Genomic DNA, 20,375 nt, shown 5'->3' with positions numbered 1-20,375 from the left:
CGTTTCTGAAGGTGCTAAGCGTAAGATGAACAAAGGTTCCGGTGATCCTCTTGGATCCGGTCTAGCCAAGGAGGGTTGGCTATCCAATTTTTTCATGGTTTACTCATAGAAGATTTCTGCCCTCTTCCTCTACGTGAGGAACTGTTACAACAAGATCAGGGCGTGTATCAAGTCTTACTGCGGCTGCGTCTGACGGCGGGGCGGTTGAATGCCATATCCTAAGCCGTACGGGTGTTCCCAGTGAAGTAGTTTCCTCAATTCTTCAGGCTAGGAAAGAACTAACGGCAATGCGTTACCACCGTAGTTGGCGTAACTATGTGTCTCGGTGTGTATCCAGGAAGGCTCCTATGGAAGACTTTTAGCGAGGTAGTGCTTATCCATACTTTACAAGCCGGTGTGGATGCAAGCCTAATAAGTTTCTTTACAAAAAAAATAATAATAATAATTTCTCTCTTGGAAAGTGGTCATGCTATTGGCTTTGACGTCCGCAAGGCGGGTGTCCGAAGTGGTGGTTTTGTCTCACAAGAGCCTTGTTTGATCTTTCATGTGGATAGAGAGGAATTGAGAACTCGGTTGGTAGTTCTACCAAGAGTGGTTTCTGGGTTTCGCAGAAATCTGCCTAGTTTGATGCCGGTGGTTACTTAGGCATTAGCTGATTCAAATTCTCTCGATCTAGCCAGGGATTTCCAATATTTAGCTCACCAATTTGGCTCGGTTTGGAGAAACAGAGGCTTTGTTTGTCTGGTATGTCCCAGCATGGTTTGGGAGACTGCGTTATTTATTTATTTATTTATTTATTAACAGTTTCTTATATAGCGCAGCATATTCCGTTGCGCTTTACAATTAGAACAACAGTAATAGAACAAAACTGGGTAAAAACAGACAGACAGAGGTAGGAAGGCAGTCTGTTACACGCTGGATTTGTGATGCGATTTGGCATGTTTGTTCTACGGCTGGATTGCCGTCTCCGAAGTCGGTAGAGGCCCATTCTCTTGGGAAGTTGGGCTTTTCTTGGGCGGATGCCCGAGGAGTCTCGGCGGTTCAACTTTGCCGAGCGGATTCTTGGTCGGGTTCAAACGCTTTTACTATGCTCTACAAGTTTGATACCCTGACTTTTGGGGACCTTTTGTTTGCTCAATCGGTGCTGCAGAGTCGTCCGCGCTCTCCCGCCCGGTCTGGAGCTTTTCTTTTGGAGTCCCCAGCATCCTCTAGGACGTATGAGAAAATAGGATTTTAGTACCTACCGGTAAATCCTTTTCTCTTAGTCCGTAGAGGATGCTGGGCGCCCGTCCCAGTGCGTACTGTGTCTGCAGTTATTGGTTTTGGTTACACCCTGGTGGTGTGTCTTCTCGGTCAGGCGGTTGCTACCGTTATTCCTGCCATGGCAAGCGGTGTCTTATTATTGGTTGTGTTGACACACAGTTTGTGTTACATATTTTCTCAGCATGTGGCTGTGTTTTGTTCATGCCGTTGTCTGGTATTCTACTGAATGCCACGTTCTACGGTATGTTTGAGGTGTGAGCTGGTATGACACTCACCGTGTTTATAACAATAAATTCTTTCCTCGAAATGTCCATCTCTCCTGGGCACAGTTTTCTAACTGAGGTCTGGAGGAGGGGCATAGAGGGAGGAGCCAGTCCACACCCAGTTTAAGTCTTTATAGTGTGCCCAAGCTCCTGCGGATCCGTCTATACCCCCATGGTCCTTTTGGAGTCCCCAGCATCCTCTACGGACTAAGAGAAAAGGATTTACCGGTAGGTACTAAAATCCTATTTTTTGCAATGTGGAATATTTGTAACTCTCCACCACAAGACAAGCAAAGTGATTAAGGTGAAAATATTTGCAGAATCAGCGGTAGAACAATAAAGCTTATAAACATGCAGCCCTCCCTATCGAGTCTGCTAATAGACATGTCAATTGCACAAGGCCTCGGGTCTTTATTTTTAATGAACTGAATCTAATTACGTGTTCAGCCCTAAAAAAAATAAAATTTTGTTATGGCAAATTAATTACTGGGAACAATTTTAAGACAGATTCTCTGTTAACTATGGATACTTGTGATGTGTAGGTCACTGGTCTTTTCATCATTTATTTTAAATATTTAACCCTTATTTAAGATTAGAAAATCTTTAATTGATAAACTACAATTTGCATGCTGCCAATTACTCTTATTCTGCTCCATTCTGTGACTTACCGTATATACTCGAGTATAAGTCGACCCGAATATAACCGAGGCACCTAATTTTACCCCCAAAAACTGGGAAAACTTATTGACTCGAGTATAAGCCTAGGGTGGGAAATGCAGCTCTAGCCGTACACAGCCCTCATACTGCCAGATATGCCCCCACGGTGCCAGATATTCACTCACGGTGCCAGATATGCCCTCATAGTGCCAGATATACCCCCACAGTGCTAGATATGCCCCCATGGTGCCAGATATTTGCCCTCATAGTGCCAGATATGCCCCCACATTCCCCCACAGTGCTACATATTCCCCCACGGTGCTACATATTCCAGATATGCCCTCATAGTGCCAGATATGCTCAGTCCCCAACCCCCCCGCCTCCGTCTGTCTCTACTCACCATGATCCGGCTATGTGTAAATGAATGACTGGGCAGCGGAGTGCGGGCAGCAGCAGGCGGTGCGGGCAGCGGTGGCCGGCCTTGGGACATAAGGGAAAGTCTGCAGCGGCTGAGGAGGCGGGCGGCGCGGCGGTGCTTCAGAGAGCAGGGAGAGGGATGGCTGCAGCAGCGTCACTGGTTCATGCACCAATTACATTGTGCTGCTGCGGCTCCCGTGTCCCCCTCCCTCCCTCATGGCTGCTCCCTACGCTCTGCTCCGGAGCATCACCCGAGTATAAGCCGAGGGGGGGCTTTTTCAGCACAAAAAATGTGCTGAAAAACTCGGCTTATACTCGAGTATATACGGTATTTGCTTAACTACAAATTTAACCATAAAAGCTTCAAAGTGTAGGGAATTGTATGATGTCATTGGAGAAACTGTGTTTGCCATTATTCTGATTGATGGTTTACATTTAATAGGTTCAGTGTTTAAATCTTTGTTTCCACATCTAGTACTCACGCATCTTCAACATCTCAGGTTTTCAGGATTTCTGGATGAAATCGCTTAGATACTGCCTATATCAGCTGGTTCAGAACGATATTGCCTGGTGTGTACAGACGATATGTCATGCGATGCGCACTCCTGCGGATCATCTGTGACGTCACCTGTCAGACCTGCGTGCATGTCTGAAGGGTCATATCTCAGACGATGGCCGCCCACCGTCGCACCAGACATCGACAAGTGTGTTTGCACTTGTCGATGTCAGGGGTCCCACCGTAAGCAATTTGCATCGATTGCACATCATTTTAATGTGTACATAGTATGTTTAATAATGAAACAGTTTTCAGTGGGTATTTTGCATGTAATATTATTGCGGTTTTAGATCCCACGACCAGAACCAACAAGTGGTGGCTTGCAAAGTAGTACTTTAGTAAATACTTCCCTAAGGGCCCCCGCATATTATGGTGCCCATACACTTGTGCAATGCCCCGCAATGCGACATCGTGGGGCATTGCAGCGGCATCACACCTGAACTGCCAAAGTGATTACCATGCGATCATCCGATAGATCGCATGGTAATCACGTGATGGGCTGCTCCCGGCGGGTGCCCATCGCACAACGCAGTGCGATATATAGCATGTGTTTTTAAAAACACATGCGATCGCACTGCGATTCGATAAATATTAAGTGCAGCACATACTATCTTGAGACGTGAGATTCATCCGACGTACCCGTGCATCAAGTCAAAAGGTACCTAAAATGTGTATACAATCCTTCGATTTCTCTCACGGATGCGGTCGAAATCGAAGGCTAGTACCGATAATCTCACAAGTGTATGGGCACCATTAGAGCTACTAGCAAATGAGGGCTGTCGATAATGATTTCCCTTCCCGGCAGTCCTTGACGACACATAAGATACATCTTTAAGATTTTGCAAAAGATCTGAGGAGTGGCCATAACCAGGAGCTTCTGTCGTTGACGATAGTTTCAGATGTAGGGAAGATCAGAAGCTATGACAAATGACTCGCGGGACCATGGATTGTTATTGTTAGTGAAAAGTACCCTATTTACAGCTTTAGTACCGATATATATCGATCCGATGTGTCGAAATCGTGCGCATCATGTACAGTATCGTTCTAATGTGTGGGGGCCTTAAGTCTCCATTGTATAATAAAAGAAACCTTGAAAACCTGATCTTTTCGGAGGGTATGAGGAGTGGATTTGGGAAACACAGATCTAAAAAATTCCTAAAACTAATTTAGATGTACAAAAGAATCCCTGAGATTACTCTCTTTTGATTTTTTTTCTTTTTGGGAATGAGTTTCACCTCTTGTAATTAACCCACTGACTATTTGATTAAGTAATTAATAAAGCAAACCACATTTGATTATTTCAATGATGTGGAATTTTTTAGGTGACTACAAACAAATGACAAAATGTTTTCATCTGTCAGATGAAAGCTTTTAAAAACTTTCACTAATAATTTGTAGGTTTTAAATAATAGAAACTTTGTGCTCAATTGTCAAGGTCAACTTGCCTAAGATAGTACTAGTTTGTCACTTTGATAGTCAGGCATAAGATTTTACACTTTCATTCAAATATGGTGCATGTAATGATCTATGCAGTTTCTGTGTTCGTATTCTATGTAAATAATAGAGCTTGGGGTCATATTTGGGGTTTTCTATATGCCCTTGTTTGGGGTAATCTGTATGGTATGATAACTGTCAGCTAATACTGAACATGCGGGTTGGTGATCTGGCCGGTTTTTCAACTGCTTGTAAGTATTTGACACTAACATTTAGGCTCTACTTTCACATAAGGACTCTTCACCTTTAGATGACTAAGGGGGGGCATTTATCAAAGCTTGGAGAGAGAGAAAGCTGTAAGAGAGAAAGTACCAGCATTTTCCAGGCTGTGTTTGAAAAAATGACAGGTGCTGATTGGTTGGTACCTTATCTCTCACAATTTTCTCTCTCTCCAAGACATGATAAATAACCCCCTAAGTTAATAGCTTGTATGTGTCGTCCTGCAATTTTATCTAAAGACGTTGCTATCTTTCTCTCAATTCATATTTGCTTTTCAGACATATTTTTACATAACTGTTTCCATTTCCCTTGGAGATGGTAACAAATTGGTGCAGGGATAGACACATGTCCAGCACAGAGAGTACATCTGACCTGTGCTGTGTGAGGTGTTACAAAACACACACCTTCCTGTTTATAGATATACAGTACATGACTGAAAAGCACCAAAATAGCCATGAAAGTTAGAGATGTTTATGGTAAAGGTTGCATGAGGGCATGTACTGGCCAATAATATAGTGTCATCTTAAGCTGGAATACACTTTCAAAGGGTCTTTGCTTTCAGCTAAGCTTTGTGGGGTGTGGTCTTTTGCACTTCATCCCCTCAATTTTGCAGGTTCTTTTATTCTTCTGTAAACTTTATACACATCATGACCTGTCTGCTGCTTTATCTCGCGTTTTCTACCGTATTATTCTTGCTAAAATTACTTGAGCTCATATGATTAACATGTAGTAGCTAATGTAGCCAAACCTTGAGATGTTGTGTACATAGCTGATGAATTGTGCACAGGTTTTTCTAAGGTTGAATTCATGTAATGTGAAAGAAGAGATGACACATCCAGATATCTGATATTCCATCTAGCTGTATTGGTTTGCCAAAATAGAGAATGCAAACGCCCAGTAAGAATATATCTAAAGTTCCTGTAAGAAACTAGTCCTGCTTATACTTCATTATCAGTAAACAGTTGCAGATGGTGAAATCCCCATAGCCGCAGTGATATCAGCAGTTTAAGTAGAATTTCCTTGTTCTTGACCACCTGTTTTATGCAGTACTAGAAAAGCTATCTCCTGCTTTATTGCTTTTACTCCAATACAACTCTAGTTTTGTTTGCCTCCACCTATGTGTTTATAACCGTACACTATCAATCTTCAGACAATGACTGTGGAGACAACAGTGATGAGGACGGCTGCAGTCACTCTTGTTCTAGCACCCAGTTTAAGTGCAACAGTGGCCGCTGTATCCCAGAACACTGGACATGCGATGGGGACAATGACTGTGGTGAATACAGCGATGAGACCCACGCTAACTGCACAAACCAAGGTGAGAATGACGAGCAGCAGCACAGTTATGACTGTATAATACTATCACATATGCTGAGCTCATGCTTATTACAGAAGTACAGATGTGTCCTCTTACATCCTTGCTGCAGTTGCGCTAAACAGCCCTTCAAGTCATGACATGGTGGGACTCTGTAGCGCCAAGCTTCTTTTTTTGCATTTATTTCTGCAAAAATTTGTTTTAGACACTGTGTAATGCGTACGCATAAGTAGCTTCTGTTGATTAAAATGCTATGCAGCATGCCTGTATTCTATGTATTTGCATACAAAATGCTATGCATCGACGAGGGAAAAATCGGGGGGGAAAAAGATGCTCGACGCTACTGAGTCAAATGGCACTCGTGTTATGTGTAACACGAATTATAGCGCACAGAGCAAAGATGTAAGAGGACACATCTAATACACTATCTTATAAACAGGTGATGATAGTATATTTATTAAAGGGCCCATTTATCATGAGTTTTAGCTATTTAAAACTTGTTGCGTGGGGCTTCAGCCAATCAGCTCCTAACTATCGTGTTTAAAAATAACAGTTCGGAGCTGATTGGCTGGAGCTCCTTCTATCATGCAGATGTGTCCTCATACAACTTGCCTCAACATGCTACGCAGCGGGAGATACCTGGCGTGAGTCAGCCGGCAGCTCTGCTAACGTTGGGTGCCTTTTTGTGACGAAAATATGTCCTGTTCGCATCGCTATGCCTAAAGTACGCCCAAGCAGCTTATGCTGATTAAAATGATATGCAGCATGCCTATATTCTGTGTGCAACTGTGGCTGTATCTGCATACGAAATGCTACGTTACAGTAATTTTCAGGAAAACAATGTAACATAGCACTTCATGTGCCAATGCGACTAAGACACATTTTCATGGAAAAAGTTGCACATAAAGACACTCTGCACTACCGAGTCACGGCATGGTGTGACTAGAAGGGCTTATTAACTTGACTGCAGCAAGGATGTCGTAGGACACATCTGTATGCAACAAGTTTTAAATACCTAAAACTCATTGATAAATGGGCCCCTTAATCTTGCAAAACCTGCATAATTGTTGATATTAGTTCAGCATTCCATAGAAAAAAAATGCACCCCTTGCCGTAAACCATTACACATGCAGTATCTGTAGCCTGGGTGACTAGTGCCCCCTTCTTTAAGTTATGAGGATATTATTTCATATATAATAAATGAACACTTTTGTGTGAACCCATTGTAGGTAATGCTGCTTAAAAGTTCAGTACACCACTTCTACCATTTTCTTGTGGATTTTTCTTATGTCCCACTAACAGGTGTAAGTAGGGCAGGACTATTGGTTACAGGCCGGGAAGGCACTGACAGGTCAGCTGCATCTAAGCTATCAGGTGACAGGGGTAGCTCTGTTCTATTAGGCTGCTCAGTGAGGCATGTGGACACGGTTGGGTGAAGGTGAAGGGCAGTAACACAAGTTTCTATAGTCCTCAAAACAAAAAATCACTGCCTAATGCAGTATTTGCATCAACATCACTACTTGCTTGAAAGTTATACCAAACCTTCAGTTTATTTTCTGAAGGACTGTTGTTCATTTTTATTTTCTTCCCCCTTTTGATCACTGGTCACTTCTAATCTCGTCTACAAATGCCTTGTGAACAGCTACTCGTCCTCCTGGTGGCTGCCATACTGATGAGTTCCAGTGCCGGCTGGATGGGTTGTGCATTCCCAGCCGCTGGCGCTGTGATGGTGACACAGACTGCATGGATACAAGCGATGAGAAAAACTGTGATGGTGTGACACATGCATGTGACCCCAATGTCAAGTTCAGCTGCAAGGATTCAGGTGAGCACAAACCAGCACAGCATTTGCACAAAGAGCTGTAACATGATATTCTGGTAAAGATTACCTAATTGTCTCTGATTTACAGTATGTGTACTGTACATAGGGTAATTGGCATGGCAGTAGTATACAGGAGGTTATGATGCTTGGTTTTATTTTCTATAAATATATATATATATATATATATATATTATATATATAATTTATATTAGGCCCAAAAAACTCAGAAGTACTCTAGTTATTTATTGTTAATATACGTTCGACTATATTCCTTTAAATCCATGCAGAAGCCATTTTATGCATGCCAGCCATTGATGTATTTTCTATTACTGCAGCAAGGTGCATTAGTAAAGCCTGGGTGTGTGACGGTGATAATGACTGTGAGGACAGCTCTGATGAAGAGAACTGTTACATGTTGGTGTGTAAACCTCCATCTCACACCTGCGCCAAGAACACTTCCATCTGCCTGCCCCCTGAGAAGCTTTGTGATGGTGAAAATGATTGTGGCGATTACTCGGATGAAGGAGAGCTGTGTGGTAAGTGAATCATTGTAATCATCTTCGATTGAGACATAGATTTCATAGCACCGTACAGTCAGAATAGAAAAAATTAGCATTGAACCATACAAGTTACATCAGACAGATATATGGGAGCCAGAAAGAAAAAACTGCATCCGTAAAATCTCAATACAAAGTAAGCCATGAGGAAATAGCAATTACATGAGAAGACACAAAGTCGAATGTAAAGAATCCTTTCCACGTAGGCAAGCAAGTGAGGACAGGAGATGGGAAGGTACTAGAGGGGCGGGAAGACGTGCAGGTGGTGTGAAACCAGTGGATGGGGCGGTCTGTCAGATGGGGGGAGTCTTTGTAATAGATGTACTAAGTGGTAACATTCAGTCAGGGTTAGCAGTTTGAATTGTGTCCTGTTAGATTTGGGGAGTGGAAGGATTTGCAGAGAGCACAGCAGAACAGCAGGTAGGAGATTGCTTTCCATTCATTACAGACTGCCGGGGGCAGCTGGGTGACACAGTCCAGTGAGGGGCAAATTGCTGTAAACAAAGCAGAAGAAAAGAGTATGCACAAGGGTCTTTATGATATACCAGAAGTAGGAAGGAAGACAATTAACAATGCTTCAAAGGTGTAATTGTCTGGATTGACTGAGGACCGTTATGCGGGGAGTGACATTGAGGGTGGAATCAATGGGCACATGGGGAATGGCGAGGGTGATGTTATCAACTATGAGAAAGATATGAGCTATGGATGTGATTCGGGGGGGGGGGGGGGGGAGGAGGAATGTTCAAATTTTGCTCAATTTTGGTTAAAAAATGAACTAGGTGCTCAAGGATATGCAAAGGTTCCTCTTTACTGCTCAGTAGAAGATAGGGAAAGCAGCCGACTAATGAGACTTAGTGGTTAGTGTCCAGAAGAAATGCATGAAGATGATTATAACTATGATTGCAGTTTGCCACCTTATGCCGAAATGTTGTTGGTGGTATAATTGCTAAATATTTTTCTGCAGCGGGGTACACTGGGATTCCACAGGGGATACATCGGGGTGTAGAGTTGGATCTTGATCTGAGGCACCAGCAAGCTAAAGCTTTGACTGTTCCCAGGATGCACTGCATCGCATCCTCTATAACCTCAGTTTGTAAGTTGGTGCCTGCAGAGCAGGTCACTAACAGGTGGGGCTGCGCTAGGCAGCCCTGAAAAGAGCTTTTTAAGAAGACTTCAAGGGCCGCAACACTGTTTGTCATTCTGACATTCTGTGCTGCTGCTCCATCACCTCCCCAGCAGCGCTGCTTGCTCCCGTGGCCAGGTTCCCGGGCACTTGCAGCGGAGGCGCACCGGTCTTCAGGTACACCACCACTGACACTCTCCTGGATGATGTGGCTACACATCAGGGAGGAGGTAAGAGGGTCTCCCAGGTGGGACCGGCCAGTAAATCACGGTCCCAGGAGACGGACCGTGCCGCTGGCATGGACACTGTACTGCACAGGGACCCCACTATATCCACCAGGGCAGGAAGCACAGGACGGATTTACTAAAATCCATTTTACATAGGCTCCACAGTACCCGGTGGTGAGGACCAGCATAGGGGATAAGGCGCTGACCTGTAGCCCCTCCCCCAGCTCTGGGCGCCATCTACTGCTGGTGTTCCCGCCCTGGAACTGCATTTCACTCTCCCTCACTCCCTGACAGATTTTGGTGCCATCTTTACACAAGTAGCTGGGCTGATCTCCGGGACTGCTGGGCACTGTCTCCTCTGTAAAGCCGCCTGTCTCATCAGCACTGTGCATTTACAGGCACTTAAGTATTCTACGTGTCATTTTAGACAGTGTTAGTTAAGAACAAGTGTACTGCTAGCTGAATATTTAGTATAAGTATTCTGTGATATACATCCAGTATCTACTGTGCATTGTTATATCTATATACATACATATCTATATGTAGTTTTACTAGTCCAGTGCAGTTTTATTGATTATCTGTAGTAACTTCTGCATTATACCTTTGACTGAGTGTGCCTGTAGCTGCTGTGTGGATTTCATTCTAGTGTATCACACGTCTTGCTGTCACTATATTCTGCACCCTGGGGGGCTAGGTGCATCAGGGTCTCATTATGTATGTGTTTATGTATATCTATCTATCTATCTATCTATCTATCTATCTATCTATCTATATATATATATATATATATATATATATATATATACTATCTACGCAGCATATACTGTGTTTTTTTTTTTTTACTGTGTATTTCAGTCACCTCATACCGCTTTAATCCTCTGTGCCCTGTATTTAATGTCGCATAAATCAGGGGGTTATTTGCAGGTATTATTTTTGTCTGGCTATATTGTACTGTTACGCTCTATGGCTACATTCCGTATAATGTCTGCCACACAGGGTGGGAGATCTGCGGATGCTACTGCATCACGCAGTGCTGGCACCAAGGATTTGCCTGAGGGGGAAGTTTTAGCTGATGGTTCAGGCACTTGGTGCCATACATTTCCCAGTCGGCCTGCGGCACATGTGGCCAATCAGGAACCACCTTGGGCAGCGTTCACAAGTATGCTGAATATGCTTGTGACACATCTTACGCCCCCTGTGGAACCTCCTGTGCAATTACAGTCACATCTTGTCCCTGTAGTTAATCCGCCCTGTGCGGACACTGTGTCTACCCAGTTACAACAATTAAATCAGTCTTTAGTTAGACAAAAGTCTACCCCACGCCCCTCTGGGGTCAAGCGGTCATCTAAGCAGGCCATTTCTTCCTCACAATCCACTAATATTTCGAAAAATTCTTCTGATGAGGATGGGAAATATACTGATCCATCAGACACTGATACAGTCGCTTCTGATGAGAAATCTACAACCCAGGTTGATGTTCCTGACCTAGTGGAGGCTATTATGCTAATTCTCCAAATTGATGATGAGATCAATCCCACTACTGCTTCTAAGAAACCTGATAAGTTCAAACGTCAGAAGGTTACTAAAGTAGTCTTACCACATTCTTACCATTTATTTGACATACATCAGGAATCCTGGTTGTCTCCAGGAAAGAAATTTTCCCTGTCTAAAAAGTTGCTAGCTCGTTATCCTATCCCTGCGGAGTTGAGTAACAAGTGGGAAACTACACCGCCGGTGGACTCTCATGTCGCCCGTCTTGTGGTGTCATCTACTCTGCCTGTCACCACTGTCACCTAACTGAAGGAACTGACGGATAAGCGTGTGGAGGGATTCCTGAAGTCTATTTACTCTCTTACTGGTGCTGTACACAGACCCACTATAGCAGCCTCCTGGGCAGCTAAAGGAATTGAAGCATGGGTTCAGGCAGTTGAGGACGAGCTGCCTCAGGATATTTCTGACACTGCCAGACAATATCTGTCTCATATTACCACATCCTCCCACTAGATTCAGGAGGCGGCCTCTCAGGCAGGTGTTATGGCATCCAAGGCTTCTACTACGTCTATACTGGCTCACCGAATTCTGTGGTTGAGGTCCTGGAAGGTGGACCTAGACTCCCCAAAAAAACCTTGGAGGTGCTCCCTTTTAAGGGAAACATCCTTTTTGGGGAGGATCTGAATAAGATTCTGACTGACTTGGCAACTGCTAAGACTGTGTTTCTCCCAAGTACTAATCCTTCTGCAACGAAGTCAAAGAGTACCACTTTTAGTTCCTTTCGACCTCCATGGAAGGCAAAAGGGTCATGCGTACCCGAGACAGGCTCGTACTTCCAAATCCACTAAGTCCAAACCTAAACAATCCTGGGCTGCCCGTCAGCCTGCTTCCAAACAAGACAAGCCTGCTGCATGACATGGCGGGCCTCTACCTGGGTGACCCCAGGGTGGGAGGCCGACTTCTGCAGTTCGCCCAGGTCTGGTTAAAGACCACTTCGGACGCCTGGGTGCGGGAAGTTGTCTCTCACGGGTATGCAATCTCTGTCAAGAGACGTCCCCCTCGCCAGTTCTGCTCGACAGTTATCCCTTCGGATCCGTTGAAAGCGCAAGTTCTACACTTGGTTGTGCAATCCTTCCTGGACCACAAGAGTGGTAGTGCCGGTACCTCTGTCCCAGAGAGGCAGGGGATACTGTTCGACCCTGTTTCTAGTTCCGAAGCCAAATGGGTCCTTCTGGCCTATACTCAACCTCAAAGCATTGAACAAATTTGTGAGTGTCCAAATTCCATATGGAAACTCTGTGCTCTATTGTACTGGCCATGGAACCCGAAGACTATATGGTATCCCTAGGCATACAGGATGCTTACCTGCATATGCCTATTGCCGTCTCGCATCAACAATATCTGCAGTTTGCTATTGGCAACCTCCATTATCAGCTCAGATCTTCACCAAGGTCATGGCCGTGATGACGGCCCTTCTCCGCCGTCAGGGAACCAGGATCCTGCCGTATCTGGATGACTTGCTGATCCTGGCGAACTCCCAAAATGTTATCCTCAGTCATCTGGAACTGACGGCCCAATTCCTACAAGCCCACGGGTTGCTCATCAACTGGAAAAAGTCCTCGCTGGTCCTTTCTCGAAGCATAGTGCACCTGGGGGCACTGCTGGACACACACAGCCAGAGATTGTTTCTGTCTCTAGAGAAAATCCTGAAGCCTCAGGCCAGGATCAGATACTTCCTCTCTCGCCCAAGAATATTGATACACTCAGCGATGCAAGTACTAGGCCTCATGGTGTCGGCTTTCGATATAGTAGAGTCCACTCCATTTCATTCCCGTCCTCTGCAGAGGTTAATTCTTTCCAAGTGGGACGGCCTGCCCCATCGGATCAGGTCTCAAATGATCTCCTTACGCCGGAGATTTGTCTGTCACTGAGCTGGTGACTACAGGACCAACAGTTGAGCAGGATACGTCCCTTCTGGATCTCCAACTGGGTCCTCCTGACAACGGACACCAGTCTGCGGGGATGGGGTGTGGTGTTGGAGCAACACTCTCTCCAGGGTCGGTGGACCTGGGAGGAATCTCTCCTTCCGATAAACATTCTGGAATTGTGGGCAGTGTTCAATGCGTTGACGCTTGCCCTGCCTCTGGTACAGAACAGGCTTGTTCAAGTACAATCAGACAATGCCACCATGGTGGCGTACATAAATAATCAAGACTGCACTCGACTCCGCATGGCAATGTTGGAAGTATAAAAAATCCTCCATTGGGCGGAACGCCATCTGCCAGCGATATCAGCCACCCTATGTCCCTCCTGTGGCTCCATGGGATCTCTGTTGTCTTAAATGCCCTACAAGAGTCTCCATTTTAACTTCTTGAATCTGTGGACCTTAATGCCTTACGCTTAAGGTCGTGTTTCTGCTGGCTATTGCCTCTGCTAAGAGGGTGTTGGACTTGGGCGCTTTGTCCTGTCGTCCACCCTTTTTGATTTTTTACCGTCCCCGGGCAGTTCTTCGAACTTGCCCCGGTTATCTACCTAAAATGTTATCTTCTTTCCATCTTAACCAAGAGGTTGTGGTTTCGGCTTTTAGCTCTTCTGGTTTTGTCTTCCAAAGAACGGTCTTTGGATGTCGTACGGGCTCTCCGTATCTGCATGGAGGGGACTACCTCTATCCAGAGGTCAGATACCCTTTTTGTTCTTTTTGGTTTTCACAAACTTGGCTGGCCTGTGAATAAGCAAACCTTAGCCAGATGGATTAGAATGGTGATTGCACAAGCTTATGCGCAGGCTGGACTTCCAGCTCCTGCTGCTATAAAAGCCTCAGTCTGTTGGACCTTCTTGGGCGGCCCAACGTGATGCGTCCGCTGAACAATTGTGCAAGGCGGCTATGTGGTCCTCCGTGAACACGTTCATTATTTCCATGCCTTTGATATTTCCGCCTCCCAGGATGCTTCCTTTGGACGCCGGGTTCTTGTGCCCTCTACGGTGCTTCCCCTCCCATGAGGAACTGTTTTAGGACTTCCCCGATTTACTCCCTGCAGTGCATCTTGGGAACAGTCAAAGCTTTAGCCTGTAGGTGCCTCAGATCAAGATCCAACTCTACATCCCGATGTATTCCCTGTGGAATCCAGTGTACCTCGCAGAAAGAGATTTAACTATGGTAAGTCTACCAAAAATCTACTTATCTCCGAAGGAGGCCTGTCAGGTGTCTTCGTCATAGAGGTGATGCTCAAATGTGAAGCGGCAAATTGTTTGAAAATCAAATTTCGGAATAGTGTATTATTATTTTGAATACGTTAAAATACCCATAATAAAGGTCTAGTACACCAGCTCTGTCTACACTTAAGCTGTGAAGAGGTAGGAACTCCAAGTTCTGAACTACCGGAGTTGTAACATCTGATGACCTGCTGTAACATCTGACTAGGCGGGTCATTCATATCTTGGGGTTGTCCCTGGCTACACCATGTAATATTTGATATGCCCATGTTGCTTTTTCCTCTGGAAGGAGAGCAACTTACTGTATGTGAAAAGTTTTTACTGGAATGATTGTGATATGCCTGAATACTGTAAGTGCAGTTCCTTAATTATACAAAAGTGATATCCATAAGGTCTTGCACAAGATTTGTGTACACTCACTTTGTGTGATAATGGAAAATAGAATGCAGGAGGCATTTTGAAAAGATATATATTATTAAAGACACCAAATTCTACAAGTAAGAGTATTTAACCACATGGAAGTGTCAGCATTTAGGAACTGTTACATTTATTGGCCTGAAAGAGCCCTCCACATTTTCCGTCTTTTCATACATTATAAAACTTTTCCAAAGATGGTAATACACTATTGCAGAATTATCTCGTATTTAGAATTGTCATTTATCCATGAATAGTTTAAAGAAGGTTTAAACACACACAGTTGAAAAAGTTAATATAATCTATTTTCAGTGTTGTCAGAGTGTTTTACGTGCCGCATTTTATTGACCGCTTAGCTGCAGTGCTTTGGTGCGCACATTTTTTTTCCACTTTTTATAAAGAATTATTCAAATTCCCATATCTGTAGTTTGAAAGTTTTATTCCCAGCATTGAAATACATTATAAAACTTTTCCAAAGCACTGTTCTGTGGTCCGTTATTCCACTAAACAGAATCAGTCTGCCACGGATGAATTGTTGATCTTGGACTGCACCTTTTATATTATAGCTACATTTCTCAAGAGACCTTAGGGCAGGGCTGGCCAAACCAGTCCTCGAGATCTACCAACAGTACACATTTTCCAGACCACCTAGCTGGTGCACAGGTGTAGTCATTACTAATTAAGATGTGCTGCATTCATTCCTAACTGACAATTCTACAGATCTCAAGGAGGCCTGGAAAACATGAACTGTTGGTAGATCTCGAGGACCGGTTTTGCCAGCCCTGCCTTAGGGGGTGATAGTTCCAAATATAATAGCTGGGCATAATCTGATATCTTCTGTACCCTGAACAGATCAGTGCTCGCTAAACAATGGTGGCTGCAGTCATAACTGCACAGTGGCCCCTGGAGAAGGTATTGTGTGTTCCTGTCCCTGTCCACTGGGAATGGAAACTGGTCCAGATAACAAGACGTGCCAGATCCTGAATAACTGTGCGAAACATCTAAGCTGCAGCCAGAGGTGTACACAGGAGAAGTTTATAGTCAAGTGCTCCTGCTATGATGGCTGGGTGCTGGATCCGGAACACGATACCTGCAAAAGTCTAGGTATGTATACATACAAATTGGTTTAGTCAGTTTAATTGTATTGCCCTAAAAAAGTCTGAAAAGCAAAAAAGAAATAAATGAAAACCCATTTACAGCCTTATTCAGGATGGGTCACATCTGAGATGCGATAGCATGTTGCCGTTTTCTGGTGCGCTTGCGCAGTGCTCGTTTTGCGCAGGCCGGAGAGTGTGATCACATCTCAGTGGTGCGAATGCCACTGCCTGATTGACAGGCACAGGAGTTCGCGGGGCAGATGGGGGCGGCGATGTGGCATTGTGGGGCGTGCCGACGAAAACATAAGGGGGTCTGGGCTATTTTTGGGACGGCCACGTGACTTCACATGCGGCCACTGCAATGCGAAATATGGTCGACCTGCGACTGCCTTCACAGCCAGGCTGCGCAGGCAGGGGTCGACCCTAGTTTTCTGCAGTCGCAAATTGTGATGCGTTCACAATTGGATTGCGATCACAACACTGAGCGGCCCTTAGCACGATTGGCAGCCTTGCCCTGTGCTGGGAGACCCCCATCGATAACAGTAGCAAAATCTGCTACTGTGCTAAACACAGAATAGCCAAATAGAATTACTGTATTTCTGTAAATAATGCTGCTACTAGTGAATTTGGGATCTGTAGCCACATAAGCACTCTGAACAGACTGACACTTTACCAATAAACTAAGACATTGGTAAACAAGGTAAAGTTTTAAATACCTAATAAATGAGAAGGGTATTATATACTGCTTCCTTTATGTTGTATGGTGAGCAGGGTATTATATGCGGTTTCCTTTATGTTGTACGGTGAGCAGGGTATTGTATACGGTTTCCTTTATGTTGTATGGTGAGCAGGGTATTATACACTGCTTCCTTTATGTTGTATGGTGAGCAGGGTATTATATACTGCTTCCTTTATGTTGTATGCTGAGCAGGGTATTATATACGGTTTCCTTTATGTTGTATGCTGAGCAGGGTATTATACACTGCTTCCTTTATGTTGTATGCTGAGCAGGGTATTATATACGGTTTCCTTTATGTTGTATGGTGAGCAAGGTATTATATACTGCTTCCTTTATGTTGTATGGTAAGCAGGGTATTATAAACTGCTTCCTTTATGTTGTATGCTGAGCAGGGTATTATATACGGTTTCCTTTATGTTGTATGGTGAGCAGGGTATTATATACTGCTTCCTTTATGTTGTATGGTGAGCAGGGTATTATAAACTGCTTCCTTTATGTTGTATGGTGAGCAGGGTATTAAATACTGCTTCCTTTATGTTGTATAGTGAGCAGGGTATTATATACTGCTTCCTTTATGTTTTATGGTGAGCAGGGTATTATATACTGCTTCCTTTATGTTGCATGCTGAGCAGCTCACAAGTTAGTTTAACAGCAGTTGCCTTGATGGGTGTCCCAGGTACAGAATGTTTTTGGTCTGTCTCATCTCTCCATCTAGTGCATAAAGAGTTCCTACAAAATGAAAGCAGCAATATGATCAGGGTTGGAAACTTGAACAGCATTATATGGTACACATATGAATCTTATGTAATCTTACATATTAAAATTTTTTATTAGGGTTATTTTATCCAACTTTGTAGACCTGCAGCAACTTGCACAGTGCAGCAACTGAACGTTGTTTTCCTTCCCCAAGGTTCCTTGTGCTTTTTCTAAAGGTGTGTACACACGGTGAGATTTTGACTTGCGATTTTGACTATATAGTCAAAATCGCAAGGAAAGTTAGTGCAGATCGCAAGGTGAATGTCACCTTGCGATCCCGATGTGCGGTCCTGCGAGATCGGTATTGCAAGCCTAGATAGACTGTGCATGCAAGTCAATTTAACTATGTAGTATACAAGTATAGTCCAAATCGCACATAGGGGGTAATTCTGAGTTGATCGCAGCAGGAACTTAGTTAGCAGTCGGGCAAAACCATGTGCACTGCAGGGGAGGCAGATATAAGATGTGCAGAGACAGTTAGATTTGGGTGGGTTATTTTGTTTCTGTGCAGGGTAAATACTGGCTGCTTTATTTTTACACTGCAATTTAGATTGCAGATTGAACACACCACACCCAAATCTAACTCTCTCTGCACATGTTATATCTGCCTCCCCTGCAGTGCACATGGTTTTGCCCAACTGCTAACAAAGTTCCTGCTGCGATCAACTCAGAATTACCCCCATAGCCAATATCGCAAGCACAGACTATGTAGGCTTGCGATACCGACCACAGGTGGATATCGCATAGTGAAAATTGAAAAGTCAGAATCTCACTGTGTGTACTCACCTTAAGTTTTCTACCTGTGGGTGGATAAGGTATTTAAAAAAAAAAACATAAAAGTTATCTGGCGCTGAGATTAATCTCAATGATTCGAAACCAATATCTGTGTTAATACCTGCCACTGAGAGGGAGACTACTTAACTCCCACTAAAAGCAAGAAATAGTCGAAAAAAGAAAAAAACAGGGCGCTAGGACAACAGATATTAAAATATTGAAAATGATAAAAATACAGTTAAAGAAACATAATAATACATCATATTCACAGTACTGGCCGGTAGAGATTAAAAAGAATTCATCTAAAACGTCTCTTGTTAGTATGTGTCAGTTATTAGACGTTAAATAATGGCTTTGAGGAAAAGTCCTTAGTTTTCATTTTCAAGCTCATATAGGAACATAGGGCCTAATTCCAAGTTGATCGCAGCAGGAAATTTTTTAGCAGTTGGGCAAAACCATGTGCAGTGCAGGGGAGGCAGATATAACGTGCAGAGAGAATTAGATTTGGGTGTGGTGTGTTCAATCTGCAATCTAATTTGCAGTGTAAAAATAAAGCAGCCAGTATTTACCCTGCACAGAAATTACATAACCCACCCAAATCTTACTCTCTCTGCACATGTTATATCTGCCTCCCCTGCAGTGCACATGGTTTTGCCCAACTGCTAAAATAAATCCTGCTGCGATCAACTTGGAATTACGCCCATAATGCCTTCTTAGGTAAGCTGTTGCACAGAGTTAGTAACATTCAGTGTTAGTTTGTAGCAAACAAGGACAAGACATGCAGTTTGCAACATACAGTATAAGCCTGAATAGGTAACAATTGTAACAATAGGCTTCCAATAAGGATAGTGGTCACCTCCTGATGTACTGCACTCCTGGCCAGGCAATGCAGATTGGAAAAGTAGCCTACTTGTGTTGGCAGGCTCCTATTCGGAGGTCCGATTTTGGTTGGGGCTTAGGTCTCCCGGCTGCTGGTGCTGTAGTAACCATTGATATTAGGCAGCCATCTCCAGAGATTCCCCGTCCTTAGAAAAAGGAAGCTTGTACTTATATGGCAGGTACTAGTATAATGTAATGGGTGATAATCCTTTACGCATTTCCCCACCTCCAACGCCCTCGGCGGCTTTCCTCAAAGCCATTATTTAACATCTAATAACTATCACGTACTAACAAAGGACTTTGTGATAAGGAAGTTGAATGCACAGCATTTTTCATCTCAGAGCTTAGTATTTATTCTTGAACCAGGATTCTTCTATTGCAAGACCATGTGGTATTATAGCCAAAGCATGTCTAGTTTTATATATGGAGTCCTGCTTTCACAGGCGTACATTTATTTATTTATTTGCAATAAAAGTTTTCATTAACATCACAAAGTCACTGACAAAGGGTGCAACACACCCATATAAGGCATAACAGAGGGCCTGATTCAAATCTAAAGCTCTATGCACATGTTTCATCTGCCCCACCTGCAGTGCAGCATTGTTCTGCCCATTTGCTTGCTTTTTTACTTTACTTACAAACATGAATACAGCCCATAGTTATAACAATAGTAAAATAACTAACATTATGAGACATTGCATATATGGATAACAAAGCAAGGTACATCATAAATTCTAATTCACAAAGTGAACAGTGATTATAACCAAAAATACAAAGGAAACATAAAGCAATAAAGAGACTCACAAAAAGGAAAGGGAAGGGGGGAAACCACAGGAGAAAAGAGAACTGATTAGACAGTGGAGCAAGTTAATGAATCCTGCTGTGTGGCCTGAATAGGATGGAGATTCTTTAAATATGTACCTCGGTCCCCAGATAACATGGAACTCTATACATTTAATAGCTGCAGACATCGTAAAATCGTCCATCTCCATATAGACCTCTAAGCTGGCAAACTATTCTGCTGTGGGAGAGTCTGAGATCTCCAGCCTTAGCAGCACTGTTAAGATGCTTCAAAAGTGGCTTTTTGTTGGATGATACA

At 43.7% G+C, this 20,375-nt stretch overlaps 1 protein-coding gene and 1 long non-coding RNA gene across 6 annotated transcripts in view; one reads left to right on the top strand and one right to left on the bottom strand.

Moving 5' to 3' along the window:
- LRP1 (LDL receptor related protein 1) overlaps positions 1 to 20,375 on the top strand; it is a 486,645-nt gene that overhangs the window by 274,401 nt on the left and 191,869 nt on the right. For all 5 annotated transcript variants that reach the window (XM_063952427.1, XM_063952428.1, XM_063952429.1 and 2 more), the window contains 4 exons: positions 6,020 to 6,187; positions 7,827 to 8,009; positions 8,342 to 8,542; positions 15,884 to 16,135. In XM_063952427.1, coding sequence (XP_063808497.1) covers positions 6,020 to 6,187; positions 7,827 to 8,009; positions 8,342 to 8,542; positions 15,884 to 16,135 — 804 coding nt within the window. The remainder of the gene's footprint in view (positions 1 to 6,019; positions 6,188 to 7,826; positions 8,010 to 8,341; positions 8,543 to 15,883; positions 16,136 to 20,375) is intronic.
- Positions 16,129 to 20,375, bottom strand: part of LOC135011078 (uncharacterized) — a 30,401-nt gene continuing 26,154 nt past the window's right edge. Inside the window, exon 4 of the long non-coding RNA XR_010210247.1 lies at positions 16,129 to 17,596. This is a non-coding gene — a long non-coding RNA (uncharacterized LOC135011078). The remainder of the gene's footprint in view (positions 17,597 to 20,375) is intronic.

Source organism: Pseudophryne corroboree, chromosome 2 (genome assembly GCF_028390025.1).
Source record: "Pseudophryne corroboree isolate aPseCor3 chromosome 2, aPseCor3.hap2, whole genome shotgun sequence".
Taxonomy (NCBI): domain Eukaryota; kingdom Metazoa; phylum Chordata; class Amphibia; order Anura; family Myobatrachidae; genus Pseudophryne; species Pseudophryne corroboree.
This window is presented reverse-complemented; position numbering and strand designations above follow the sequence as displayed.